Consider the following 25,884-nt stretch of genomic DNA (forward strand, 5'->3'; position numbering starts at 1 on the left):
AGCTTTAAGATGAAATTTTGCATGATCAAACGTGGGAGAGAGTGTATGACTATGAGTTAATCATGATATACTCTCTTCTCTTCTTCTTCTCTTGTACTTGGTTTGTTCTAGAGAGAGTATATATATCGCACATGCCTACATGAGTCAAACCTATGAAGATAGTCCAGCAATCATAACAATGTGTTGTTATTGGTCTGTTTTTGTATTTGTATGTTAATATATCTATAAATGAAGAGATTGAATCGGTGAATGTAAATACGAGGTAACATCAACATTTTCCCATTGCTAATAGAATTATAGTTAAAACTTTTGTTCCTCCTCTAATTACGGAGTAAACATGAACTCAAGATTACTCGTCTTAAATTTGTAGATAACTACGACAAAACACAAAAATAAGACCTTAGAGGACTTATATGTTCGGAGCAAATGGCACAAAGAGGTTCCCATGACTTCATGCTGCATCTGCCTCCATCTTCGAAGACTCATCCTGAGACAATTTTCCAGAGGAACAAAGACATGTGAAGCTCAGACCGAGTTTAAAGATGAGATCTTGCATGATCAATGTGGAAGAGTGTGGGCAAATGGTTATCCAGAAACAGAAAAGCATCATCTTAGCAAAAAAAACTATAGAAAGCAAAGCAGGAAGGAGCATCAAACCACACACCTTAATACAGACGTAGATGTAATGGACATCAGGGTTTTTGCCTATCGCAGATTCCACTGAACTTCCATCAGCATCTAGAGGAAGAGGTTTTGTCAGTTCCCATTTTGGGGTGTCTAACGGTTGATCGGTTAAACTTTTGTCTGCATTAAAAAGACAGCTAGTCTAAGTTTAGTAGAGAACAGTGAACTTTTATCCACAACTAAGTACAAGATACAAATTTAACGATGGTTTCTGAGTGAAAGCTGACCTATAACATGGAGTTTGGTTGTCCAAGAGCATGATTCTTTAAACAGGCGAAGACGGTAAATCGGAGCACCATATGTAATCTACAGAGAACCATCTAAATATCACTTTGCATTCAACAAACATAGACACATAAGAATAAAAAGTGATACGAAAATATTACCAGGATATAGACTCCTTTATCCTTGAGGACCCTATAGGTTTCATCAACTGCTTTCATTATAGGTGAAAGAATCAAGAAAGAAATAGAAAAAGAAGAAGCTAGAACAGATAAACAGAAACCATTCAACATTTCATGCCAAGTACCTCCAAACCTCTTCAAGCATTTGTGTTGAGTATTGCCTCGAATTACTCCCACACTAATACATGTAAAAAGTATAAGACTTAGTGAGAAATCGAGCATCTAGAGATAACATAAGTAAAGAGAAAGTAGACCTCACTCACCAAAATGGAGTCTAAGGTTCCTGAAAACACACACACAAAAATCCAAAATGTTATACAAATGAAACATAATGCATTTTAGGCTAGTAATGATATTCAAACAAGTAGTAAGAACACCTTTATCGATAACAGCATCAAAAGAAGCATCTTCAAATGCTTTCATATCACGCACATCCATCTTCAAATCTGTTTTATTTTTCACGTTATCCAAAAATACACAAGTTCATGCTAAATCTAGTAATATACCCGATTAAGGCAGACACAGATATGTCTCTTCCCAAATTGCAACATTAAGTAGAAGAATCAACAAATGTAAAAAAAAAACCAAAAAAACAACGTTACATTTGAGCTGAGGACGATCAGAGTATTTCTTAATCATGGTATCAATCACCACTGATGATATATCAATACTGACTACATCTTCGTATCCATCATCCACCATTCCTTCGCTAAACGCTACATTAAAAGTTCGAAACAACTAATGACCAAAACGGATCCATAATACACACAAAACTGTGAAATCAAAAGAGTTGTTTTCTTCTATATACCTGAGTTTCCACAGCCAATGACGAGGACTCGTTGATTACGTTGAGGAACATAGAGATTGATGAGAGGAGCTAAAGGTGAATACTTCTGGTACCAATCAAACGGTTCAGATTCATTCTTGTAACGATCGTCCCAATACCATTGCTCGCTGTAAGATTGCGTTGGTGCCTCTGTAGCCATCTCCGTCGTTAACTTTTCCGATTTCGCTTCACTCTCTGATCAAAAGGAAGAAGGAGACAGAAGAAAGATACACGAGCGACCACGGTGGTCCAAATCTTCCACGTGGCATATTTATTTAATAACCGACCGGTTCACCGGTTTGATTAAACATTTAAGATTAAACCCGTTAAAAATCGAAATAACCGGAATACAAACCACTTTTCAGCAGTCACCCCTAAAAGCAAACACACCAAAATCAATCAGAGGGTTACATTGTTTGATACCATGCTACTCTTCTGCAGTAGCATTGCCACTGCCTTTCTTAGTTCCTTCCTACTGCATAACTGTGGCAAAATATCACGGAACGTTATCGAACTAGAATACACACCATTAGAAACCATCTCCTGGAAAATGTCTAAGGCGGTATTAAAATCACCAACTTGACGAAACCCATGAATCAAAGTGGTGTAAGTAATTACATTAGCAACTATTCCTCTTCGATACATCTCGCAGAAAAGATTCATCCCATCTTTAACCCTTGTTGCTTTACAGTAACCATTAATGAGTGTATTAAACGTTGAGCAGCTCTTGGATACCTTTCTCGCCTGAGCTAGTTTGTTCTGCTTGCAGAGTCCATGGATCATTGAGTTATAGGTTATAGTATCGGGGACTAGACCTCTACGGATCATCTCTGCATATAATTTTTCAGCCCTACCTAACGAGCTGAATCTGATCATCATATTGTAAGTTTGAACATCAGGTTGCAATCCACTGATGAGGAGATTAGTGAATATATTCCCTGCTTCGTCAAACTTACCAGCCTTGCACAGTCCATGGATGATGATGTTATAACCAGCTGTATCCATATCCATGTTACTCTCCCGCATGACCTTAAACATTTTCAAAGCCTTTTCTAGTTTCCCATTATCGCAAAAAGCAGAGAAAGTATTGATCAGGAAGCTGCTCGGTCTGGGTTATACACAATTTCAACACCTTGAAGATCCAATTCCACTGTTTTGTGTGTGTTTTTGATGAAGACACTTCATCTAGATTATTAGTGAGTGACTTTGAAAATCATTTGGCTTGTTTAAGACTCTTGGTATTGTTTCTCTTCATTGATATACAAACTAGAAGATGCACACTGAATCTTATATATCTGAATCAGGAATTAAATTTCAACAAGTAAAAATTCTTTTTCATTATTTCCAAGTGATGCTTATCCTCGTTTATGTGTTTTTCGTTCTTTTTTTTGGGAATCCCCTTGTTTAAGGGGTGTAGTATATATGCTTGCTAAGTTGATGTTTATTCTTGCTTTTTGATTCTGCAACCTCACAGGGCATAAGTCTAAACATGGAAAAAGCTAAAATCCTTACAAGCAAAGTATAAAGGTTTGATCCTAAAAAACACAAGATTCATTCTATAAATAGAAATTTAATATACTGATGCTTATCTGTATATTGACTAGTTTTCTCTCTCGTTTCTGCATATCTTCTCATGGCCAGTTCCGGTGATTATGATGGTATCATCTCACTCTCCCTCTATATTCTTCACTTACCCTATCTGATTAAATACACTGACGTACCAGCCGTGAATGGTATATGTATATGTGCATATGGTCCTATAGATAGACCATTGAATGATATACATCATAGGAAACCAAGTGTGATAGTTAAGATTTCAACCTTTGGATGATGTTGTTGCCCTGTTTTGTTACGGATAGTGTAATTAGATTGATTTCTCCTTCCACTTAAAGGTAAAATGTATAAGTAAATTTGCACAAAGGTAACTTTTGTGAGAAATGCTTGCAGAAATTATAAAGTCTATATCTGATGCCCCACCAACACATTACATGGTCAAGATAGAGTCTTTCTCACTCCTTACAAAGCATGCTATTGAGAGATATGAAACTGAGAGCTTTGAAGCTGGTGGCTACAAATGGTATGCCATCATTGTTACACAACCTTTTCTTTAGTAATTAACAAAACCCTTTTGTGATTGAAGATTAATCATCATAACACGTGCTGGTATCTTAAACCCTGTTTACTGTTGGAACATGCCTCAACTTTTTCAGTGCTTTTTGTTGATGGGATTCTATTCTACATTGCTTTAGGGTGTGGTCAGTAGTTATGTTTTGGAAAATTTTCTTTTATTCAAAAGTAAATGTTACATCCTCTTTTTCTCTCTAAGTAGTGGACTAGTATAAAGTCTCTCTGGTCATGGTTTTCAACTTTTCCAACTCATAGTGGATCGTTTCTCATGTGAAATCTGGACCCATCTTTGTTTCTATTTTCCTGTGTCCAATTAAATACGGTGAATTTAGTCAATTACTGTGCATTAGTATTAACATGTCTAACATAATATGTGGTCTTGCTTGCAGGAAACTGGTTCTGTACCCAAATGGAAACAAGAGCAAGAATACGAAAGACCATGTTTCTGTTTACTTGTCTCTTGCGGACTCTAGTTCATTAAGTCCAGGGTGGGAGGTTTATGCAGTTTTCCGTCTGTATTTACTGGATCAAAACAAAGATAACTATTTGATTCTACAAGGTATCTTTAACTTCTTCAAACAGTATGTTTCTCTCATCCTTGTCCCACTCTTAGTATGCATTTTGTGTTGCAGGAAACGAGAGACGGTTTCATTCGGTGAAGCGCGAATGGGGATTTGATAAATTCATCCCAACCGGTACCTTCTCTGATGCGTCAAACGGTTACCTTATGGAAGACACATGTATGTTTGGAGCTGATGTGTTTGTTTCTAAGGAGAGAAGAAGTGGGAGAGGAGAATGTTTATCAATGATTAAAGATGCTACTAGCTCTAAACACGTCTGGAAAATTGAGAATTTCTCCAAGTTAGACAAAGAGAGCTATGACTCTAATGCTTTCTTCGCTGGAGATAGAAAATGGTAACACAAATTTGCCAACAATCCCAAAGCAACCGTAGCTTTAAGCTAATAAATGGTACTACTAATGCAGGAAGATAGAGTTTTATCCTACGGGAACAAAGCAAGGAACAGGAACCCATCTTTCTATCTATCTGACCCTTGTTGATCCTGAAACCATTTCAGATGGTACAAAGATATTTGTAGAGTTTACAATTCGAATATTTGATCAGTTACAAGGCAGACACATTGCCGGGAAGGGTAAACACCGCAAACTCAATCACATACTTGTTATATGAATGTGAATGTGTTCACCTCTTGATCTGTAAGTTCTCTGGTTTACAGTTACTAAATGGTTTAGTCGATCAAGCTCGGAGCATGGATGGGTGAAATATGTATCCATGGTTTATTTCACGCAGCCAAACAGTGGTCTGTTGCTCAAAGATGTATGTCTTGTTGAAGCTGATGTATGCGTTCATGGAATCACCAGTGCAATCTAATCTCATCATGTTTTAACTCTTACAATAAAGTCTCACTTGCCTCTCTGTTTAAGGACTCGTCAAAGCCAAAATATTTGATATTGATAATGCAAACAAAGGAGACTAATGTCGAATATTATTCTCTTATATGATTTTCTTCTCAAAATAAGTAAGAAATACATATTATGAATTTAACTTTCTTAGCACAAGAATACCATATAAATAATTATATAAATTCCCAGCTGCTTAGCTTTTTTCTTCAAAGTTGAAAACAAAATGAATAAACCCATCTCAGAGTTGAAACTAAAGAGGCAGAAAGAGCCTAAAATACAGAGAACAAGACTGATTCTGGACAGAAGTGAAACAGAGGCTGACAGGTTTCAAGCTTGGACCTTGTTAGACTTGAGTGGCTTGACTACCTCCCAGGTGAAATCAGCATCGTCCCTTCCAAAGTGACCATAGGCAGCAGTCTTCAAGAACCTACCATTACCTCCTCTCTTCAGATCCAAGTTAATGGAGATCATACCTGGCCTGAAATCAAAACTCTCCTTCACAATCTCAAGAATCTCCTTGTCTGGTATCTTTCCTGTTCCATAACTGTCCACGAACACAGACAATGGCTCAGGGACACCAATGGCATACGAGACTTGCACAATGACCCGCCTCGCTAGCCCACTGGCTACAATGCTCTTAGCTGCTTGCCTAACGATGTAAGCCCCACTCCTGTCAACCTTGGTTGGGTCCTTTCCAGAGAAAGCACCACCTCCGTGTGCACCCCAACCACCATAAGTATCGATGATGATCTTACGGCCGGTAAGCCCTGCATCTCCATGAGGACCTCCGATAACAAAACGACCAGATGGGTTGAGATGGAAGATGGTTTTCTCATCAAGGTATTTCTCTGGGATCACTGGCTTGATCACATGCTCCTTAAGATCAGCTGCGATCTCATCGTTAGTCACAGTCTCGTCATGCTGTGTTGAGATGAGAACAGTGTGGACACGTACAGGAACCATGGCTCCGCTTTCGTTGATGTACTCAATAGTGACTTGAGTCTTACCATCTGGCCTCAACCAAGGGCAAGTTCCATTCTTGCGAACTTCAGTGAGTTTAGCTCCAAGCTTAGTAGCGAGAACGTGAGTAAGAGGCATGAGCTCAGGAGTCTCATCAGTAGCATACCCAAACATGTGACCTTGGTCACCAGCTCCAACCTCCTCTGGCTTCTTGGTGAGATGACCATGAACACCTTGTGCAATGTCAGGACTCTGTTGCTCAATGTTAACCAGAACCTTGCAATTGTCAGCATCTAGACCAACGTCAGCAGAGACGAATCCAATCTCACGGCATGTTTTACGAACAATCTGCTCGTAATCAACGTTAGCCTTGGTGGTGATTTCTCCAAAAACCATGACCATGTTAGTCTTGGTACAAGTCTCACAAGCAACTTTGCTCTCAGGGTCTTGTTCAAGGCAAGCATCGAGGATAGCGTCGGAGATCTGATCACAAAGCTTGTCGGGATGTCCCTCGTTGACGGATTCAGATGTGAACAAAAAAGATTCCATTTTTCCGATCTGATTCACGAAAGAAACCTAATACAGAGCAGAGAAATCAAACAAGATCAATGAGAAGTAGTATAAACACACATAACAAACTCGAATCAATTAAAAATTGGAATCTAGATTCAATAACCAGATCTATAAATCAACACTTCTCTCAAACAAAAATCGACACTTGGTTCAAATTCTACAGAAATGCAGGAATCTTGAGAAAGTATGAATCGAAGAAAAGTGAACATACCTTAAAAGGAGATTAGTAATGAAGGTTGAGCTAAAGAAATGTGGTGGTAGTAGTAGTACGAAGGTGAAGGAGGAGCGTATAAGCTTTATATATACGAGCTCGTCGAGGGGGTTGGTGTAAGATCGTAATTTCGTCCAGATTCATTCCCAGTTTCATCTAACTGTGTTCAGACAATGAGATCTAGATATCTGACGGTTCAGATTAGATCTAGAAATGTAAGAAGGTTTTAAACCGTTGGATTTGCTTCACTGGACCACCGCGTGCGAGTACAACTTGACAGCATCTAATGAAGAAGATTGCGAATCACGACGATTATAATAATAGTTATCGGTACTCAAATTAATGCTGCAAATTAGATATTTTTGAGCATGTAAAGTGAATTTAAAGAGTTAATGATAATTAATGTCGTAAATCATGAAGAAGTTGTGTGATTAGAGAAGGGTTTGTGTGATTGTGTCGGTGAACATAATTAGAGATTATACACACACAGGCTGTCTCTTTACTCTTTTATAGAAGGGTCCACTTGCCACCGGTAAAATGACAACATAGAATTCTTCTTTTGTTTGCTTTTTAGTAGTGTCGGCTAGCTTAGGTTGTCAAATATGACTGACTATTGTTGGGTGGTCTAAATCTGATCTTGTCTGATCCGAAAAAGGTAAAACTGCACAGTTACGCCAATATGCGAAGTTCATGTCCGGTCTGAAAAGGCTAGATTTAGTTATTGGGCTCAAAATGGGCCAAGGCCTTGCAAATAACGAAATACACCAAGCGATAAAATTTGAAGCCCATGACTATGAGGCAGTTGTTATTTGTTAAGTTAGAGAAGAAATTGGAACAAAATACACTAAAACCTTCTATAAATTAATAGGTCAAGGGACTGGCACCTCCTAGAGGATTCCGATCCGCTCTTATCCAAAGATCGGAGCTTTACAAAGAAGCACCGTGCTCAAGCCAAAGCAGCAACGAAGGAGAAATTACCTGCAAAAATGATGACATTGTCCGATCTTCCAAGTGATTTGGCAGAGGAGGTTCTGTCTAAGATTCCGGTGACATCTCTGAGAGGGGTCAGAGCTACTTGCAAAAAGTGGAACACTTTATCCAAAGATCGGAGCTTTACAAGGAAACACCTTGCTCAAGCCAAAGCAGCGGCAGCAAGGGAGTTTATGGTGGTCATGGTGATGGATTTTCAGGTTTATTTGATGGGCATCAATCTCCATAAGGACGTTGACGCAACTATAAACGGTCAAGGTAAACTTATTAGCTTAGACGATTCCAATCAAGTCGATATATCTTACGTCTATCACTGCGACAGTTTAGTCTTATGCATCCCAAAAGACTGCGCTAGGCTTGTTGTTTGGAATCCGTATTGGGGCCAAACCTTATGGTTCAAGCCCACTAGTCTTCGCCATTTTCCGCACTGGTATATGTATGCTATTGGATACCAGATGCGAAGAGGAAACCGAGACGCGAAAACTTCAAGGTGGTTGTTGACTTGTAGACCGACGACCAAAACTATCACAAAGAACACGATCGATCACCTTTGAAAGTCAAAAGATAGATACTCGCTTCACATCTATATTTTACAACTTTATTATATTCCACACAAATCATATACTATACATACATTAGTCTCCTTTTATTAAATACCAGCCGTCTATTTTGGTTTTTCTTATTACATGCTTAAAAATACCAAATGCACAAAGAAGGATACTTTTACCCACTACAAAATATGGACTTATCTGAAAATTTTTATCGAACACATTTTTCTTATTGAAATAGTTACCTATGTATTAGTACATATATTTTGTTACGGGAAATTCAAAAAATTTTATATACAACCAATCAAATGGCTAATTAATAAGTGGATTAAGACCTTTGACCTCAAAACACGACCAAGTAAAATAACTTCAAGTTGATTGATAAAGGCGTACTATAAAGAGTAGACAAATTGCTAACATGCGCCTAAGCGCACCCTATATATCATTTACTGTAAATTTCCGCCGGGAAGAAAAGTCTGCGTTTCTTCACCAACCCTACACGAACCAAGATAGATAGAAACCTTCTCCTTCTTCTGCTTCTTTTATCATCGGAGAATTCGAATCTTCTTTTCCTCTTTTTGAGATTCTCTAATTATCCTTTTGGAAGAGGTAATTCGCTATCTTCTTCTTCTTCTTCTTACCAACTCGCTTAAATTTCTCTTTTTTGGGTCTTTCCCCGTATTTATCTGTAAAATTTGTTTCTAGGGTTCGATTTCATGCCGATTAGATTGTGTTAACGGATTTTTCGGAGTTTATTGATAGTTATTTCAGTTTGAAATCCATTTTAGGGGTTACGATCGTTGACTTGTGATAAGTCTAGGTCACCAAATGTATCATTTCTTAGTGTCTCGATTTTTATCGAATTATGCTCTCGTAATGAAACTTCATCATCATGTAGATGAAGGATTTTACTCTTCTGATACAAAAATTTGTTTTTTGTGAAAAAAAATCTGTTTCCTTTTTTGTTCTGCTTAAACCCTATAATTAGAAACTTTCGTCGAGCATTTCTCTATAAGTTTGTACAGTTTGCTCTATTTCATTTGGGGAAGAAATTAGTTACTTCTAAATTTTCGTATGTTATAAAGTCTTGTTCTGCAACACCATTACTGACGTTTTTGCGTTATGAATATACTGATACAGTTTCGTGTGAGAGAGAAGCGTAATGGGCTGCTTTGGTTGTTGTGGTGGTGGTGAGGATTTCCGTAGAGTTTCTGAAACTGGACCAAAGCCAGTGCATAACACTGGAGGTAGCTTAGTTTACCCCATATCAGTATTTCTCTTTTGGTGGCTAAGTTAATGAACTTTATTAATTGTTCTTAAGGTTACAATGGAGGTCACCATCAAAGGGCAGATCCACCCAAAAACCTTCCAGTCATTCAGATGCAGCCTATCTCTGTTGCGGCCATTCCAGCTGATGAATTGAGGGATATAACGGATAACTATGGTTCAAAGTCCTTGATTGGTGAGGGTTCATATGGAAGAGTCTTTTATGGTATTCTTAAAAGTGGTAAAGCAGCTGCCATTAAGAAACTGGATTCTAGTAAGCAACCAGATCAAGAATTTCTCGCCCAGGTAGATGCTATAGAGTATATTATTGCAGTCTTGTTGGGCCTAGACCTTATACTTCCTATGCTCTGATAGTTCTGCACGAAGTCACTCTGTTGTGGTTGTTTTGTCGTATTTGGCTTTGTTACTGACATGACCAACTTTAACAGGTATCAATGGTTTCGAGATTGCGACAAGAAAATGTTGTTGCGCTTCTGGGCTATTGTGTTGATGGCCCACTCCGTGTTCTTGCTTATGAATATGCTCCTAATGGATCTCTTCATGATATTCTTCATGGTAAGTTACTAATGTAAAACATCGAAGGAAGATCAATACCATTTTTCCAAGATCTTCAGAGGAGAAACTAATGAACTGTGGTGAATTCACTGGTGCAGGTCGAAAAGGTGTTAAAGGGGCACAGCCAGGTCCTGTTCTGTCGTGGCACCAGAGAGTCAAAATTGCTGTTGGTGCGGCTAGAGGACTCGAGTACTTGCATGAGAAGGCAAACCCTCATGTTATCCACAGAGACATCAAATCCAGCAATGTACTTCTGTTCGATGATGATGTTGCCAAGATTGCTGATTTTGATTTGTCCAACCAAGCCCCTGACATGGCTGCTCGCCTTCACTCAACCCGTGTGCTCGGAACCTTTGGCTATCACGCTCCAGAGTAAGCTCCTTTAGAGATATCATTTATCTGGAACAGTGATATTTTGATTTGTTTACACTCAAGTCGTGCTGAGAATCTTTTGTTATCATTATCTAATGTTCTGATGCACTAAGTCCTTCACTTGGACTAAGCTTTGATAATCATATTTTCATACATTTACACTTCTGTATGTCTTGCATTTCTTCCCATTGACCAAACTAGATTCTTAAACATATTTGGTTCTGCAATTTAGGTATGCAATGACGGGGACGTTGAGCACAAAGAGTGATGTCTATAGTTTTGGCGTTGTTCTGCTGGAGCTCCTCACAGGTCGTAAACCAGTTGATCATACCTTACCACGTGGACAGCAGAGTGTCGTGACATGGGTAATACATCGGTCTCTGCTTCTTCTTCTGGTTGACTCATATTTATAAGAAAATCTTAGAAAATACATGATTTATTCAGTCAATTAGGAGAATGACCAAAAAAATCCTCTAGCAACTTCGCAACACCTCTTTGCATCTATAGAAATCATTGATTTGGTGTAGTCAATTCTTTTCTAGAAAGAAATTTCTTAAACTAGAATTTATTAAATAAGAAAAACCAAGTGCCAATTGTTTTTTTAAGAAAGAAATTTTCCTGGATAAAGGTGGGTTTCTGTACGTGAAGCCTTTCTGAAGCAAACTCTGCTTACTTGTGAGATATTAGAGACTCTGAACTTTCCCTATAGACAAAAACCAGTAGTCAATGATAACGCTTTTGTTTGTCTCAGGCAACCCCTAAATTGAGTGAAGACAAGGTGAAGCAGTGTGTTGACGCAAGACTAAACGGAGAATATCCTCCCAAAGCTGTTGCTAAGGTAATTTCCCCCAAAACTTTGTCATACTTCTCACTGTTGCAGTAGAAAAGGTTTACCTTAGGATTTGACTACTTCTCCATCCGTTGCACCCCGCAATCAACTACAACAGCTAAAACTTGTCTGCCTGGTTGAAAAAACAAAAATGAATTTGATTTGATTCCCTCTTGATGTGTTGTTCCCTATGATATGCCTAGATTTGCAACCCAAAACCTCGAGTCTGATTTTGGTTTTCTCTTATGACTCATTGTGATCAGCTGGCTGCGGTAGCTGCACTGTGTGTGCAATATGAGGCAGACTTCAGGCCTAACATGAGCATAGTGGTGAAGGCTCTTCAGCCGTTGCTCAATCCTCCTCGTTCTGCTCCCCAGACTCCACACAGGAACCCGTATTGATATGCTCTAGTCTGATATCACCCTTTATGATCATCACTATTTCATTTGTTTTTGTTTGAATCCGATTTGTGTAAATTTGTGAAATAGGCGTTTATTCTCTCATAAACCCCCTGCCACTTCACTGAAAATCTTACTTGGAAAGACCTGAATGTTACTGTATTTCTATATTATTTCATGCATGTGAATGTGATGCAAGTCTCTACTAATGCTACGATATGCGAGGTAAAGATATACCAATACTCTGTTTGTGCGTCTGTCTGTACAAGCTCAACTCTTTTCGATCTTGAATGCATCTTAATCACTAAAGGAATTATTGGGAAAAAATCTTTAAGGATCCAAATAAAATTTATCTTGTAAAATATGTCTGTAACTGACTCTGTATGAAGGTAATAAAATGTGCAACAAATCTCTCCTTCTCCAGACAAAAGAAACAAGTCTTGTTCTTCTCTGTATCTATATATATCACATAATTAACTTATAGACACAGTAAAGAATCTAAACAATCTCCAAAGAATCTAAAAGTTTTCCTTGTTTTTAACCCTTAAGTCATAAAGGAGGGTCCATGTTTCTGTTTCTTGCTCAAATCTTTGCATCTGTTGTTATATCATTATCTTTATTCGTGTCTGTGCTTTCTCTATGCGTCTCTGCGTTCTGATTTCTCCTTCTTCTTCGTTCCTGATCAAAACATTCATCAAACCAATTATGAACATTCTAGTTTCCACAGAAGAAAATCAGTTTATTTCTGCATTGTTTGTCATTATGACTACCTCTCTAGGCATCACAGGGTATTCATCAGATTCAAGCATTCGAGCCACTTGACTCATCTTTGGCCTCTTGTCTGCATCAGGATCAACGCATCTTAAAGCTGTCAAAAGTGCTCGTTTAAGTTCGCTTGTTGTTGGTTTGATCTCAAGCTCTTTATCCACCACTTCCTCAAACTGTTTCTGTTGAACCATTAGCTTTAACCACTCCACCATATGCACCTAAAAACACATTTCAAATTTCAAGAATCAAGATCAACCTCTGCTTTCAGAGTATTCTACAATCTAGAGAAAAGATGAATGTTTTGTATACCTCTTCTTTAGGCCGCGCATAATCCACTGGATACCTTCCAGTAATAGCTTCCAAGAGAACAACACCATAGCTGTACACATCGCTCTTTTCGTTTAGGAGACCAGAGTTAGCGTATTCAGGTGCGACATACCTGAACATTCATCAATGGAACAGAGAAATATGCTTCATTAACCAATGCAGATTATGAAAAGTAAAGTTATAGCTATAGCATACAGTTTCTTACTCACCCGAATGTACCCATAACTCGAGTACTGACGTAATTTGAATCAGCTCCAAGCAATTTAGCAAGACCGAAATCAGATAACTTTGCGTCAAAGTTGTCATCCATCAGTATATTGCTTGATTTTATGTCTCTATGCACCACTTTTGGCTCAATAGCTTCGTGAAGATAAGCCAGTCTGTGTAAGAAAAATGCAATCCACACTTTCTCATGAGCTTACATTACTAGAAAACAAGTAACAAGAATCATCAAGTGGTTAACTTACGCCTTTGCAGTGCCAACAAGAACTTTGATGCGAGCCTCCCAAGTGAGATGCCCTTTGTGAATCATGTCTCCATGAAGCCATTGCTCTAAGTTCCCATTGTTCATGTACTCATAAACCAGCATCCTATGTGTTCCTTCAACGCAATATCCAAGAAGCCGAACTAAGTTCTTATGCCGGACATGTCCTATAGCTTCCACCTCAACTCTGAAATCTTTATCAGCTTGACCTCTAATGTAACAAAAAACAATTATTACATCTCAGAGATGAACAATGATAGTAGATAAAGAAAGGTGTTATCAGAAATCTTACGGATTGTTGAGCAACTTTTTGACAGCCACAGGGGTTTTGTTAGTCAAAGTTCCATGGTAAACAACTCCATAACCACCATCTCCGATGATACTCTCCTTGGAGAAATGATTAGTCGCGAGTTGAAGGTCACGGAGAGTGAACCAATGACCCCAACCAATGTGAGAAACCTCAGGAAGACCCAAGAGAGGTGAAGGAGCTGTTGTTGAAGGAGTACTAGGAGGCAAATGTGACCCAACCAGGGGTTTTTTCTCCAAAGAACCAGAGAACTTATCGCCATTCTCGATGTCCTCAACGAATTTCTCATCAAGAGTTTGGTAAGAAGTACCATTGTTGTTAGATGAACCATGATCAACACTTATTTCTTTTATTTCTTCGGTAAAGCGAGGGCTTTGAGTTACAGGAAGCGTTGTAGCATTAGATCTTTTGGACTTTTTACGGAAGCTGAGCCAAACTGAAAGGACAAGGATTACTATGAAGGCTGCAAAGAGAGCAATCACTATGATCTCCCACAGTTCAAGAACACCGTATCTCTTGGTTAAAGTTCGTTTTAGCTGAGATGTCATATTTCACAGAGACTTGTATGTGTATATATGTACCTGCAGAATTTGAAATGGATTATCAATGTTATCAAGAACCTAAAAGATCAGTGGAAAGAGGAAGAAACAGAAGCTAATGGTGAATGCTATAGTCAATTCTCAGATCTTACTCTAAAGATATTGGAAAAATTAATCAAATGAAGAAGTCCAACAAGGGGTTTAGTCTAATCATAATCCAAAAACATAAGCTTTGATCACAAAAGGAGCTAAAAGCAACAGAACCAAACAGAGCAAAGTGAAAAAAGCAGAGCATATAAGAAATTCAATCTTATCCTGAGAAAATCAAGAACATCTAAATCTGATACCAATGAGATGAGACAAACAAAAGGTTTGGGCTGTAAAAATTTACAAGTTCCATAAACATATCAACTTCTGAATCATACAAAAGTCATACACTTTAAAACCTCAGAAACTATTCCGACAACAGAATCAGATCACGTGAGCTATATTATAACTGTAAGAAGCTAAAAAGTCTGAAACCCAGAAAAAAAAGTAAGAAACTTATAAGCTTCCAAGGCAAACCCACAAACAAAGATCGAACCTTGAACTTTTGAAACTACAGAGATTCAAAAATAAAGATATTTCGATTCTAATTAACACAATACCTCCTTTATGAACAAATTTCCTCTGTTTCTTCTTTCTATATCCGGCTGGGAGATGGAAACTACAACTCATCCATAAACATATAGAAAACGAAACAAGAACAAAAAAAGAAACAAATCAGTGAGATTATATATCCATTTTCAGAAATCTTGAGAGAGAGATCTTTGTAGGGTTTCCATAGGTGAGCTGAGAGGAAAAAGAGGGAGGGAAATAGAGAAAGAAGTTTGAAGCTTTCTTTGTTGTTTCTTCTTCTGGAATATTTTTTATGCTTTGTGGGCTCTGTGTTTGCTTTTTCTATATTTTCGTCTTTTTCTTGTTTTACTAGTCTTTTTCTAAATAAAAATCATATTTTAAAAGATTTCATTCATTTGATAAATAAATAAAAAGATTTCCATTAATCATTTTTCGGCGTTAAATTATTCATTTCATTTTTCTTTCTTAGGTATATTAATAAACTTTATTTGTAAATTGTTACTATAGAGATTTAATCTCTCTTCTCTTTTTTTTTTTTTTGGTAAAGTGGGTTTCCCTATTAACTCTCTTTTTGTTGTTGAAAAAGACACTATTAATCAGACATAGTTTTGCTAGTTTTCAAAAAGTAAGCCCACTAATTACTAATACATCGAGTTCATCGTAGAGTAAATAACTTTTACGTTTCCTTCATTACAAAGAAAATTTGCATATGAATGTACACTTTAGTTGTTGAGAAAAAAAAAACACACACACAAGAAAAAAAAAATAAGGATATGATGATAGGAGGGTGACGAAGCTAAAGACCGTGATTGGCGACGAAAAGTTTCAAAGAAAGTGTTTACACCGGTTATTTTATTTTATTAAAATAGGTCTTGTAAAATGTGTTACTAATCAATTTGGTCAACATTATTAAATTAGACGTTGCACCTAACTCTTTAAGGTAATAAATTTGTTCATTATACTATAACCAGCTTTACGTTTATTCTTCTCCACTACGCATTTTTATTTATTAAGTAAGTACATTGGTTTCTGAAGGATTAAACAAAAGGAAACGAGCGGCTGCTAAATCAGAATCGTGGATTTCGATTCTTTGAATTCGTTAAACATAATAAAAAGAAGAAGACAAAAATCATTTGAAAAAAACAAAAGAATTTTAAAAAATAGAAGATGCGTACTTGGGTCCATGTTATTTGGTGAATATCGTGTAGAAACCAATGTATTAATCCTTTAAGTAACATATCGTAAGTGAATTTAATTGGCATGCAATGCAATTGAAAGTAAATTAACCAAAAAAAAGAATAAATTGGCATGCAAATTGAAATAGCAAAAACACAATGCTAACATAATTTCATATAAATGCACGTCGCCTCCACCCTCCAGTTAGTTCAACGTATCTGATTAACAATGTGACGAAAATAGTTACTTTGACGACGTGTAAGAAACAAACGTGTATCAGCCTTGGAAAAATTGTTTCGTGAACTTCTGAGTCACTAATTAATCATATCAACTTATCTAGTAGAAGACCAAAGAAAAGATTATCGTATAACTTACTCAAAATTTAATGTGAAATGTCACGTAATGCGTAGCATATGTTTCTCGTAGTTCATACTTATTAATCTTAGTTACCATTTACAAGTTATTGAGAAAATAAAAATAGTTACAAACTTACAACTTATACATTTAACCAGAGAATATGAGGTCTTCATCTAGAATGTCAACTTAAAAATATGATTTATAATCAACGAATTTCGGTGATATCAAATCATCAGAACTTTATGAAAATAAATTGAATAAATCATCAGAAGCATATCCTAAGATGAAGTAAAAATAATTTATAGTTAAGATAAAAAAAAAAGCAAAGAAATAATAGAGGAAATAATTTGTTATATATTAAAATAAAATAAAGCAGTAATAATGTTGCCTTTGCGTGAGCTTGACAAAAGTCAACCTGAGAATGGCTTTGTCTTGCTGCGTGGAATACAAGAGACATCCATCATCATCATTTTCCAGCTCGAACAAATGATTCTCTCCATCTATTTCTCTTCTTTTTATTTTATTATAACTATTAGTATTTTCTTTCATTCGCACGATTTTTTTACATCTCCCTCAACCGTTTAATATGTTAAATTGTTTACAGTAACCATATAACATAACTACTACATTTCGTTTTACATAATTTTTTTGAATATTTCACTTTAAAATGCTTTGACGTTCTTAATCTTTTACCTATCTATATGATGGTTGGTTTAATACACGGTTATATCTTAAAACATAATAAAAAAAAATCATTATATGATTTTAAAATAAAATATGTATATCAGAAACACCCTACACACGACGGCAGATGATATTTATCATTATTGTAAAAATTAAAAATTTTAAAAAAATTAAAATAAGCTAATTGGTTGTAGAAGTAGAACAATAATTTAGAGCACGCGTAAGAAACAATTGCATGATTAGTGTCCGCCTCCGAAAGCTAACTAACAATGGGGTTTAGTTGGTGTTGTTCATATTTTATTTCATTTGTATATTACTTTCTTTCTTTTCTTTCATTTTCTCTTAAACTTTTGGTTTTATATGCAGTTTTCTTTTTTCTCTTTGTTGCTGACTCGCTGTCTTATTATTTTGTTATTGTCTTGCAGTTGTTGGGTTTACATCATCATGTCCTACTAGCATATAAGATAGTCTAAAATTAATGTATTAGGGTCTTAACAACAATGATTTATAATATTTTAAACAATAATAACAAGGATTCAGTGATTGTTTAAGCTCTATTTTTGTCTCTTAAGTATAACATGCATGCATCCAAATCATAACAACAATATTGTCGGAAGTTTGTTCAAGAAAAATATCACAAGTTACATAAAATGGATAGTGCGGCCATTGGGGATAGAATCTGAGCTTCTTAATAAAATTGTCACTTTTTCATAAGTAGCATAAACTACCCAAATCACAAAAATCCACATTAAACTATCCATTCCTCATTATTTTTTTTGGGTTTTCTTCAAGTGACCATTTTCCGAAGAAGCTCATATAGTTTATGGGCTATGTTGGCTTAATGCAGTTGCTTACCTTCTATGCTTTAGTTTGGTTATTTTCGCTTTGAACATGGTTGTATCAAAACACCTTTGTCACATTTTCTCAAAGTCTCTTACTCCCTGATTATTACCGTTAGAAACTGAAAGATATGTAAGGGTAACCAAGTCCTTGTAACCATAATAAGAGAGGAGATTTGGATTAAAAGGTCTTCCTTCGTTAAGCTTGGAATAGAACACAAATAGGTTCGAATACAACAATGCATAAATCAAACAACCAAACTAAAGCATAGAAATCAATTATCAAAACTCTCATTGAACATAAGTAGTTATTCATGTCTAATCTCGAAGGAGAGTATTATTAGAGTGTAATACACAATTTCTGAAAATCGATAATTAAGTTGATTTATATGTAGATTTGTTTAATCAAGGAAAATAAGTTGACAACAAATCAACAATATGTGACTGCCGACACAAATTGATTAGTAATACCAATTAATAAGAAAAAAGGTAGAATACGACCTTCAATTATAAAATTGGTTAGTATATCACATTCACTTAGTTATTCTTAATTAATTATAATAAACCTCTCAAATCCTCACGTTTAGAAACAATATTATATTCACGATTTAGAGCTTAACCATATCGATAATTACACACACTCATATCATTATCGCATATCGCAGATTTTTCTCTCTTCAAAATTAGCTTTGATTATTCACATCATAAACAGGCCTAGAACAAAGTCTCTTGACCCAGCATAAGGTGTTATATAGGCCCATAAAGCCCAATCTTTCTAACTCTCTTCGCAGGTCTTCTCCGCATACAAGAGATAAACCCGTAGCCGTTAGATTCAGGTTTTGCTGATTAGCTTATTCATCTCCACCGTCAATTTAATTTAATTGTTTTGGTTCAGGAACTGGACAAAATATTAATTAATTTCAAGTTCTAATCTTTCTTCTTCTCCAACTAAACTACTGTAGCTAGCTATCTCCAGTTCTACGTTCTTTCTATTAATAAAATCTTCTTCTTCTTCTCTTTTTGGTTGATTCCCACCATTGAACCTCTCACGAATTCGTCGTCGTATCATCAGATTCTGCTCGAATAGCTGAATTTGTTTAATCAGATAGTGTTCCTCTTGATCTATCGCTACTAGATTTGTTGTGCGTTTGTTTTCTTTGCTGATAATTTGCAAATTCTCTGCTTATGATCTCGAGGTAGTAATGTCTGTTCTTCTCTCCCTTATTGTTCATTTTTTAACTCGTTGCTTATCGGATCTGATCCATTTCGCTCTCTTTCTCTGATCGTGATCTCTCGATTTTATCCTGCTCGTATCTCTCGATTTTATCCTGCTCTTATTGGTGGATTTTTGGTTTTGGAGGTTTAGATTTCATGTCGTAGGTTTTGGATTTTATTTTCTGGCATCATTACTTGGTGTTGTGAATCCAATTCCTCAGTTAAATCTGCATTGGCTGACAAAAGTTTTGCTTCATTTTTTTTTTTGTTGGGTTTCAGGTAATGGCCACAGAGCCTTTGCACCTGGTTTTTATACTGCCGTGTTTTGGTATTGGTGCAGTGTAAGAAATTGATTGTCAAAGGAAAATATTTGCTTTTTCTCTGAGGAGAGGGGACGAGTAAGATGGCAAAGATGATAAACAAGACGCTTGTATTAACTTATATCTACTTGCTGATCTACATTATACTTTCTTCAGGAGTTATACTGTACAATAAGGTGATTTTTTAGAGGCTTTTATACTTAAATAACGTATCTAATTGTTAAGCAGATATGTGTAGTTTGCATGTTAGAGCCTGTATCTCCATATAAGGCTTCGATGTTTAATTATATGTAGTGTATCTGAGATGGAAACCATAGCCAAACCCTTTTCGTAGCAATCGGTAGTAATTTTTTCTATACCCTATGTCTACCTGGGATGATACTATTCTGATGTATCGTCGGATGTTGGATATGCAAGGGCTATGATAGTATTCTGATGTATCGTCGGATGTTGGATATGCAAGGGCTATCTATAACTGTAGTTTGTATTAGCTTTTGTTAAAGTAGAGTCTGACTTCTAAATCGTGACTCTTTTATTGCTTTTTATTTGCAGTGGGTTTTATCCCCAAAATACTTCAATTTTCCACTTCCTATAACGCTGACAATGATCCATATGGGGTTTGCTGGATTCGTGGCTTTCCTTCTTATTCGTGTCTTCAAGGTATCCTAAACTCAAAGATTATGGAGTTTGCTCCTGTACATCTTATCTGGAGCTCTCTTTTATAATATTATCTTCTTTGTGGATCCTTAGACTCCTTTTGCAAGGGCGTTTATAAGTTTTCCTCTGTTTTGTAGGTTGTAGCTCCGGTTAAAATGACATTTGAAATGTAAGCCAGTTTGCTCTATATTTTTCATCTATATTTTTTTGTTCTCTTGTACGTAACCTCCACTGGCTCTCCATTTTGACATTCTTTTTGGGCCCAGATATGCAACCTGTGTGGTACCTATAAGTGCATTCTTTGCATCAAGTCTCTGGTAAGTTCCTGTTCTATAGACAATAAACATAATTTATTGATGCGCTTATTGCTGGCCATCAGGTTCAGGAAAACTCTGTATTTTCTAGTATTTCTTGCTTCCCAAACTGTCTCTTCACTATTTCTTATTCTCTTGTGCAGGTTTGGAAATACTGCATATTTGCACATTTCTGTTGCCTTCATTCAGATGCTGAAAGCTCTAAGTATGTGAAGAGTTAACATTTTGGTTACAGAATCTGTTTAGTTTATCTATTCATTACAAAGCATATTAATATGTGACTATGCAATTTCAGTGCCAGTAGCGACATTTATCATGGCAGTTGTTTGTGGCACTGACAAACCAAGGTGTGATGTGTTCTCGAACATGTTGCTGGTCAGTGTTGGAGTTGTGATATCTTCTTATGGGGAAATTCATTTCAACATAGTTGGCACAGTCTATCAGGTGACAGGCATCTTTGCTGAAGCACTTAGACTGGTGCTAACTCAAGTTCTTCTCCAGAAGAAGGGTTTGACATTGAACCCTATTACCAGCTTGTATTACATAGCTCCCTGCAGGTATTGATACTGGTTATACCTTTGGTTTCAGTTCGTCTAAATATATTACATTACATTATTTTCGCTAGAAGGAAAGTTCTGTCTCACTCTACTGCATATTAATATACATGATCTTTTCCTTGACACACTATGCCTTCAATTTGTGCAGTTTTGTTTTTCTGGCCTTACCTTGGTATGTGTTAGAGAAACCCACAATGGAAGTTTCACAGATCCAATTCAACTTCTGGATATTTTTCTCCAATGCTCTATGTGCTCTTGCCTTGAACTTCTCCATATTCTTAGTCATTGGGAGAACAGGTGCAGTAACCATCCGGGTGGCTGGTGTTCTCAAAGACTGGATTCTTATAGCCCTCTCAACCGTCATTTTCCCCGAGTCCACAATCACTGGGTTGAATATCACTGGATACGCAATAGGTAGATTACTTGATGTCACAACAAATGTGATTGCTGTAAACATCTTTCTTGACTGGTTTTTGCCCACATAACTATTTATTCTTGTCATGTGTTTGACACAGCGCTATGTGGTGTCGTCATGTACAATTACATAAAAGTAAGGGATGTGAAGGCGTCTCAACCAACAGCTGACAGTCTTCCAGATCGAATCAATAAGGTCAGTCAAACATTCTCGATCTCTAAGCTCAAGCAGATCTCAGCTTGCATTTCCCTTTCAAAAGAACCACTAGAGTTGCAAACTATAGTGTAGAACCAGTTACCTTTTTTTTCCTTCTAATGTAACAACTGATGAACACAAACATTACACAGGAGTACAAGATGGAGAAGAAGTCTTCGGATAAATTCAATCCTAACGACAGTGTGGAGATCCCAAGAGTAGGAGGAGAGGTAAACGACGAGGAAGCCCCTTTGATCACATCCCGGTTGTCTCATATTGGTCGGACGCAGCTCGGAAATCACGCTGCTTAAGATGCCGGTATAAACGTATAATAGACATTTTGCTTCCCAATTCGTTATTTTGTTACTTAGAAGAAAAAAATCTTTGAAACCAAACAAAGAAGTTGCAGCACCATCTAGACCCGTGTCCTCGTGTGTCAGGTGAAAAATTCCAAATTTGTTATGAGATAGAATAGCGGAGATTATTACCAATGATTAGCTGGAAAACTAAAAAGTCTCAAATTCGTTTGTAGTGAATTGACGTTAAATTTATATATTTGTGGTCTTAATTTTTTCCATCATCAGCCGACCCTGGATTCAATTATGTTCCGGCTTCTGAGCAGCATCTCTTATATTTGAACTCGATTGATTGGTACAAAATATTAATGTCTTCAAGGTAAATTCTGATTGGAAGAGTAGTAATTGATTCTCCAGTAATAGAAAGGTGAAACAAAACGAATTAAAGGAGAATACAGTCAGTAGTTTCATAAATACTTAACGTCAGAAATGTAGTAGTACTCTTCATCACGTTCTTCGTATTAGCAAGTTACAGAAAGTGATAACCATTTGGACTCTTCTAATGAAATTCCAGCTGTGTCATGAAACTTTCTACAGTAGGACGAAGAAAGGAATCTAATGAAAACGTGAGAGAGTATAACATTGGTCTGAATTTTATACAAAAGAAGTGATAAGTTGCTACAAAAAAGAAGAAGGAAAAAGAAATAGAGACAAAAGCTGAAAATATACACACCCTCCAATCAAACCCAGATTCAAACGAATGGGTTAAAACAAGTAAAAGAACATGAAGATAAACATCCCCAAGCCTCGTCAACTATCAAAGCACACAATGCCAACAAGCACAAACCCTCTCTCTAACATCCATGAAATGGATTGTTAACAAATTAGAAGGAAATATCGAACCTCAAGATGCAATTTCCTCATTCCTCGTGAATAAATATACAAATAGAGATTTATATTCTCACATGTAGTCTTGATTCCTCAAGTACAATAGCTTCCTCGATTGCGCTGGAGGAGCTAATCCTGGGATGTCCCTAATGTCTTTGTTATTCGGATTCACGATCTGAAGAATTAATACAAAAACCAGAGTTACAACTTGCTAATGAGCAATCACAACTTTCAACAGAGAGAGAAAAGACAGTACCTTCACTATGATTATGGCTACTACACCGCATACAATGAGAAACAGGAACCCCATTATGCATTTATCGGTAGCCACCTGAAATAAGTAGACATAAGCATTCAGGTTTTGAGGTCAAGCCAAAAAGGATAAATCTACATATGTCCATATGAGGTTACACACCTGTCTCCCTATCTCTTTCACCAGCTGGGAGGCCTTCTTGATTGAGAATTGAATAGTGTCCAAGTGGTTAACTACGCGTCCCATTTGATCCGTCTGCAAAATTTTCAGGTTGTTTAAGACTCTACTCATAAGATTAATATGGAAGTAAAGGAGAATAATTTGCATTACCTGTCCCTTTAAATTAGCTGCAGTTTGAGTTCCAACTTCGAGTGTTTGTTCTACAACCTGAAAGGAACAAGAATGTTACCATAGATATATTCATATAGTAACAAAGGCTAAGGGGAACATAATTCCTTCTGTAACTTACCTGTTTTGAGCGCTCAATGGCCTGATCAGTCTCATCCATTCTTTTCATTCCAGCATCAACAAGCTCCTGGTTTGACATAGCTATACATAATAAAATGACAAAAGCCTTCATCAGTTTTTACATTCCCAATATAATATACTTCGCGCCTAATCAAATTATCAGAATCATTCATTTCTATTATCTAGGCCACCGATAACATTTCTAGTGCCATATTACCATCTGCCAGAAATTTACTGACAGACATCACAAATTATGCCAGACGAATAACCAGAGAGCATTAGTTACCAATCCAACATATTCAAGTACATATAGCATTAAAAAGTCTAAACTTCAAGCATGTCAATCTCTAATTGTTCTAAGCAAACTCATATTTTGGTGGCAACTGAAGACAAGAATGCATAAGGACTCACATGAAGCCACTTGAACATTTTCCTCAGCTGTAGGTTCGCCACTAACTCCAGCTCCCATATCAAAAAGCTCAACTTTCTTGTTGCCAAGGGTACTCATATACCTGAGATTCAAGACCAATTTCACATGTATGAACACATAAAAGTCAAATGAAATCCTATATAGATATTCTGAACGGATCGATATGAAATCAAAACCCTAAAAGAACAGGTTGAGATTCAAATAATCAGCTTTCTTAAAGAGGAATGATAGAAATACTAACGTTTTTCTTAGAGCAACGTAAGAATTGAGCTCCTTGATCTGTAACATTATACAAAAGAAAAAGTTAAACACAGATGTTAAAAAGTTCATACAAACAAAATGTTAGCAGATACAAAGTACAGAGGGGAGTGATAGATACACAATGACACTCAATATCCACCTTAATATATCCATTCGGTTATAAACACACCTAAAGATTGACCAAACTGAATACGACTGATGCTGTATAATGGAACTTTACGAAGGTGCCAAGTAAGAGTTAATATTCACATATTTACTTCAGATACATATGACATTGTAGTATAATCAAAGAAAGGCCTCAATGAATTTAATAAACAAAGGATAAAAACTCACCATAGATTGTTTCTCATCGTTCAATTGCTTATTTACTTCAGGAGAATTTCTAGCTTCCTCATCCTTGAGTTCACGGTCGAACTCTTTGACCAATCTGACATGAAGTACACATTAGACAAGCAAATACAGATTATTGAATCATGGATTTGTCACATCAATACTCTTTCCTTCTCAATTCTCATTATACGGCATCGTATCCAGCTCAAAGAAAAAGAAGTACGCATAACAGTGATCAAAGAGCACATTCTACTAAAGGCAATTAGCAAACAATGTTGTAACGCCGAGAACATAATGGTAAAGCATAGCAATTATGAAATAAGTATACCTTTTACACTCTCTCATCTTGTCAGTAAGTTCTTCAAGTTGTTTGCTTTGTCTAGTTGAATCCTTAATCTTATCCAACCTCTGGAAACCATTCCTGCAAAACAGATAATGGTGAATCATTAAAAGAACAATCTTTTGAGTGATGACTAAATCTAATTCTTATCATCAGCATTAAGCAAAACACGCATAAATCCTATTGAGCACACATAATCAAAAAATTCCAAAACCCTAAAATATATATCACAGTGTTTCGTAACCACGACAGAGATAGTTAGAAAATTGAACAAGAGGATAACATGTAAAACATACGCGAGGGCTCGGAAATGGTCACGGATTTCGCCATGGATCTGCTCCAATTGAGGGCTCATGGGGAGATTAGAAGCCATGTCGCCGGAGACAATTCAGAATCCGACGAAAATTTACCCAAAAACTACGTCACTGCATCTAAAATTTCCCTCCAATTTAAATTAAAACCCTAATTAGACAAAAACTGAAGTTAAAATCTCCAAAAAGAGAAAACACAAAGGAGAATGAATGAAAGACGAAACAAAGGACGACAAAGAACGGGAAAAGGGAAAGAGAGCTGTCAGGTGTGTGTTGTTTTTTTCTTTTTTATTCAAACATATATATTTTTTAAAAACAAAATTGATTAATAAATAAATTAAAAAGACA

At 36.5% G+C, this 25,884-nt stretch overlaps 9 protein-coding genes and 1 long non-coding RNA gene across 15 annotated transcripts; 5 read left to right on the plus strand and 5 right to left on the minus strand.

The window, feature by feature from the left end:
* Positions 1–222: 222 nt before the first annotated feature.
* Positions 223–2,176, minus strand: AT3G17365 (S-adenosyl-L-methionine-dependent methyltransferases superfamily protein). 2 transcript variants are annotated; one of them, NM_112615.4, is made up of 9 exons: positions 1,897–2,174; positions 1,691–1,804; positions 1,466–1,534; positions 1,352–1,371; positions 1,214–1,266; positions 1,071–1,101; positions 912–990; positions 665–804; positions 223–487 (listed from the first exon to the last, which is right to left on the minus strand). In NM_112615.4, exons 1-9 carry the CDS (start codon positions 2,072–2,074, stop codon positions 452–454), a joined length of 720 nt encoding a protein of 239 aa, NP_566574.1. In that variant the 5' UTR covers positions 2,075–2,174; the 3' UTR covers positions 223–451. The 2 variants fall into 2 exon arrangements, with proteins under 2 accessions (NP_566574.1, NP_001189917.1); NM_001202988.1 differs by having other exon boundaries at positions 295–487; positions 1,071–1,117; positions 1,348–1,534; positions 1,897–2,176.
* Positions 2,177–2,313: 137 nt separating this feature from the next.
* On the minus strand, positions 2,314–2,952 carry AT3G17370 (Pentatricopeptide repeat (PPR) superfamily protein; the record flags this gene model as incomplete). Its single annotated transcript, NM_112616.1, has 1 exon — positions 2,314–2,952. The coding sequence occupies one exon, from the start codon at positions 2,950–2,952 to the stop codon at positions 2,314–2,316; it is 639 nt and encodes a 212-aa protein (NP_566575.1).
* Positions 2,953–3,497: 545 nt separating this feature from the next.
* AT3G17380 (TRAF-like family protein) lies at positions 3,498–5,543 on the plus strand. The gene is made up of 6 exons (NM_112617.4): positions 3,498–3,572; positions 3,862–3,991; positions 4,431–4,600; positions 4,674–4,956; positions 5,027–5,193; positions 5,278–5,543. Exons 1-6 carry the CDS (start codon positions 3,548–3,550, stop codon positions 5,430–5,432), a joined length of 930 nt encoding a protein of 309 aa, NP_566576.1. The 5' UTR covers positions 3,498–3,547; the 3' UTR covers positions 5,433–5,543.
* MTO3 (S-adenosylmethionine synthetase family protein) lies at positions 5,495–7,399 on the minus strand. Its single transcript, NM_112618.4, has 2 exons — positions 7,209–7,399; positions 5,495–7,000 (listed from the first exon to the last, which is right to left on the minus strand). The coding sequence occupies exon 2, from the start codon at positions 6,971–6,973 to the stop codon at positions 5,792–5,794; it is 1,182 nt and encodes a 393-aa protein (NP_188365.1). The 5' UTR covers positions 6,974–7,000; positions 7,209–7,399; the 3' UTR covers positions 5,495–5,791.
* AT3G03475 lies at positions 6,339–7,229 on the plus strand. Of its 2 annotated transcripts, none has more exons than NR_141003.1 (1): positions 6,339–6,751. It is a non-coding gene; the product is annotated as an other RNA (long non-coding RNA). The 2 variants fall into 2 exon arrangements; NR_141004.1 differs by lacking the exon at positions 6,339–6,751 and adding an exon at positions 6,980–7,229.
* A 795-nt stretch (positions 7,400–8,194) lies between the features above and the next one.
* Positions 8,195–8,752, plus strand: AT3G17400 (F-box family protein; the record flags this gene model as incomplete). Its single annotated transcript, NM_112619.1, has 1 exon — positions 8,195–8,752. The coding sequence occupies one exon, from the start codon at positions 8,195–8,197 to the stop codon at positions 8,750–8,752; it is 558 nt and encodes a 185-aa protein (NP_188366.1).
* Positions 8,753–9,169: 417 nt separating this feature from the next.
* Positions 9,170–12,522, plus strand: AT3G17410 (Protein kinase superfamily protein). Of its 2 annotated transcripts, none has more exons than NM_112620.5 (8): positions 9,170–9,355; positions 9,887–9,993; positions 10,068–10,318; positions 10,462–10,588; positions 10,687–10,960; positions 11,193–11,325; positions 11,712–11,798; positions 12,053–12,522. In NM_112620.5, exons 2-8 carry the CDS (start codon positions 9,909–9,911, stop codon positions 12,188–12,190), a joined length of 1,095 nt encoding a protein of 364 aa, NP_188367.2. In that variant the 5' UTR covers positions 9,170–9,355; positions 9,887–9,908; the 3' UTR covers positions 12,191–12,522. The 2 variants fall into 2 exon arrangements, with proteins under 2 accessions (NP_188367.2, NP_001326779.1); NM_001338288.1 differs by having other exon boundaries at positions 9,452–9,993; positions 12,053–12,470.
* GPK1 (glyoxysomal protein kinase 1) lies at positions 12,482–15,597 on the minus strand. Its single transcript, NM_112621.6, has 7 exons — positions 15,260–15,597; positions 14,059–14,654; positions 13,750–13,977; positions 13,492–13,662; positions 13,265–13,394; positions 12,958–13,173; positions 12,482–12,865 (listed from the first exon to the last, which is right to left on the minus strand). Exons 2-7 carry the CDS (start codon positions 14,619–14,621, stop codon positions 12,770–12,772), a joined length of 1,404 nt encoding a protein of 467 aa, NP_188368.2. The 5' UTR covers positions 14,622–14,654; positions 15,260–15,597; the 3' UTR covers positions 12,482–12,769.
* A 3,579-nt stretch (positions 15,598–19,176) lies between these two features.
* On the plus strand, positions 19,177–22,604 carry AT3G17430 (Nucleotide-sugar transporter family protein). Of its 2 annotated transcripts, NM_112622.4 has the most exons (10): positions 19,177–19,482; positions 19,781–19,997; positions 20,374–20,481; positions 20,616–20,647; positions 20,745–20,795; positions 20,936–20,997; positions 21,088–21,349; positions 21,498–21,763; positions 21,865–21,959; positions 22,112–22,604. In NM_112622.4, exons 2-10 carry the CDS (start codon positions 19,905–19,907, stop codon positions 22,268–22,270), a joined length of 1,128 nt encoding a protein of 375 aa, NP_566577.1. In that variant the 5' UTR covers positions 19,177–19,482; positions 19,781–19,904; the 3' UTR covers positions 22,271–22,604. The 2 variants fall into 2 exon arrangements, with proteins under 2 accessions (NP_566577.1, NP_001326874.1); NM_001338289.1 differs by having other exon boundaries at positions 19,230–19,997; positions 22,112–22,587.
* Positions 22,605–22,871: 267 nt separating this feature from the next.
* On the minus strand, positions 22,872–25,880 carry NPSN13 (Putative plant snare 13). Of its 2 annotated transcripts, none has more exons than NM_001035639.2 (10): positions 25,522–25,810; positions 25,214–25,306; positions 24,889–24,982; positions 24,536–24,573; positions 24,276–24,376; positions 23,866–23,945; positions 23,727–23,783; positions 23,555–23,651; positions 23,400–23,474; positions 22,872–23,318 (listed from the first exon to the last, which is right to left on the minus strand). In NM_001035639.2, the coding sequence occupies exons 1-9, from the start codon at positions 25,596–25,598 to the stop codon at positions 23,461–23,463; spliced, it is 651 nt and encodes a 216-aa protein (NP_001030716.1). In that variant the 5' UTR covers positions 25,599–25,810; the 3' UTR covers positions 22,872–23,318; positions 23,400–23,460. The 2 variants fall into 2 exon arrangements, with proteins under 2 accessions (NP_001030716.1, NP_566578.1); NM_112623.5 differs by having other exon boundaries at positions 22,873–23,318; positions 23,559–23,651; positions 25,522–25,880.
* Positions 25,881–25,884: the final 4 nt, after the last annotated feature.

This window comes from Arabidopsis thaliana, chromosome 3 (assembly GCF_000001735.4).
Source record: "Arabidopsis thaliana chromosome 3, partial sequence".
Classification (NCBI taxonomy): domain Eukaryota; kingdom Viridiplantae; phylum Streptophyta; class Magnoliopsida; order Brassicales; family Brassicaceae; genus Arabidopsis; species Arabidopsis thaliana.

What these genes read in the sequence shown, in the direction of transcription:
- AT3G17380 (NM_112617.4), top strand. Translation starts at nt 3,548, where the DNA reads ATGGCCAGTTCCGGTGATTATGATG. An exon ending in CAGTTCCGGTGATTATGATG is followed by an intron (nt 3,573 to 3,861) that starts GTATCATCTCAC and finishes AAATGCTTGCAG; the next exon opens with AAATTATAAAGTCTATATCT. An exon ending in CAGACACATTGCCGGGAAGG is followed by an intron (nt 5,194 to 5,277) that starts GTAAACACCGCA and finishes TCTGGTTTACAG; the next exon opens with TTACTAAATGGTTTAGTCGA.
- AT3G17410 (NM_112620.5), top strand. Translation starts at nt 9,909, where the DNA reads ATGGGCTGCTTTGGTTGTTGTGGTGGTGGTGAGGATTTCCGTAGAGTT. An exon ending in TTTGGCTATCACGCTCCAGA is followed by an intron (nt 10,961 to 11,192) that starts GTAAGCTCCTTT and finishes TCTGCAATTTAG; the next exon opens with GTATGCAATGACGGGGACGT. An exon ending in CTCCCAAAGCTGTTGCTAAG is followed by an intron (nt 11,799 to 12,052) that starts GTAATTTCCCCC and finishes CATTGTGATCAG; the next exon opens with CTGGCTGCGGTAGCTGCACT.
- GPK1 (NM_112621.6), bottom strand. Translation starts at nt 14,621, where the DNA reads ATGACATCTCAGCTAAAACGAACTTTAACCAAGAGATACGGTGTTCTT. An exon ending in CTTGTTGGCACTGCAAAGGC is followed by an intron (nt 13,663 to 13,749) that starts GTAAGTTAACCA and finishes TTTCTTACACAG; the next exon opens with ACTGGCTTATCTTCACGAAG. An exon ending in CGAGTTATGGGTACATTCGG is followed by an intron (nt 13,395 to 13,491) that starts GTGAGTAAGAAA and finishes ATGAATGTTCAG; the next exon opens with GTATGTCGCACCTGAATACG.
- NPSN13 (NM_112623.5), bottom strand. Translation starts at nt 25,598, where the DNA reads ATGGCTTCTAATCTCCCCATGAGCCCTCAATTGGAGCAGATCCATGGC. An exon ending in GACCATTTCCGAGCCCTCGC is followed by an intron (nt 25,307 to 25,521) that starts GTATGTTTTACA and finishes TCTGTTTTGCAG; the next exon opens with GAATGGTTTCCAGAGGTTGG. An exon ending in AAGATGAGAGAGTGTAAAAG is followed by an intron (nt 24,983 to 25,213) that starts GTATACTTATTT and finishes ACTTCATGTCAG; the next exon opens with ATTGGTCAAAGAGTTCGACC.
- AT3G17430 (NM_112622.4), top strand. Translation starts at nt 19,905, where the DNA reads ATGGCAAAGATGATAAACAAGACGCTTGTATTAACTTATATCTACTTG. An exon ending in TATTACATAGCTCCCTGCAG is followed by an intron (nt 21,350 to 21,497) that starts GTATTGATACTG and finishes CAATTTGTGCAG; the next exon opens with TTTTGTTTTTCTGGCCTTAC. An exon ending in TATCACTGGATACGCAATAG is followed by an intron (nt 21,764 to 21,864) that starts GTAGATTACTTG and finishes TGTTTGACACAG; the next exon opens with CGCTATGTGGTGTCGTCATG.
- AT3G17365 (NM_001202988.1), bottom strand. Translation starts at nt 2,074, where the DNA reads ATGGCTACAGAGGCACCAACGCAATCTTACAGCGAGCAATGGTATTGG. An exon ending in TGATCGTCCTCAGCTCAAAT is followed by an intron (nt 1,535 to 1,690) that starts GTAACGTTGTTT and finishes AAAATAAAACAG; the next exon opens with ATTTGAAGATGGATGTGCGT. An exon ending in CTTAGACTCCATTTTGGTGA is followed by an intron (nt 1,267 to 1,347) that starts GTGAGGTCTACT and finishes TACATGTATTAG; the next exon opens with TGTGGGAGTAATTCGAGGCA.
- MTO3 (NM_112618.4), bottom strand. Translation starts at nt 6,973, where the DNA reads ATGGAATCTTTTTTGTTCACATCTGAATCCGTCAACGAGGGACATCCC.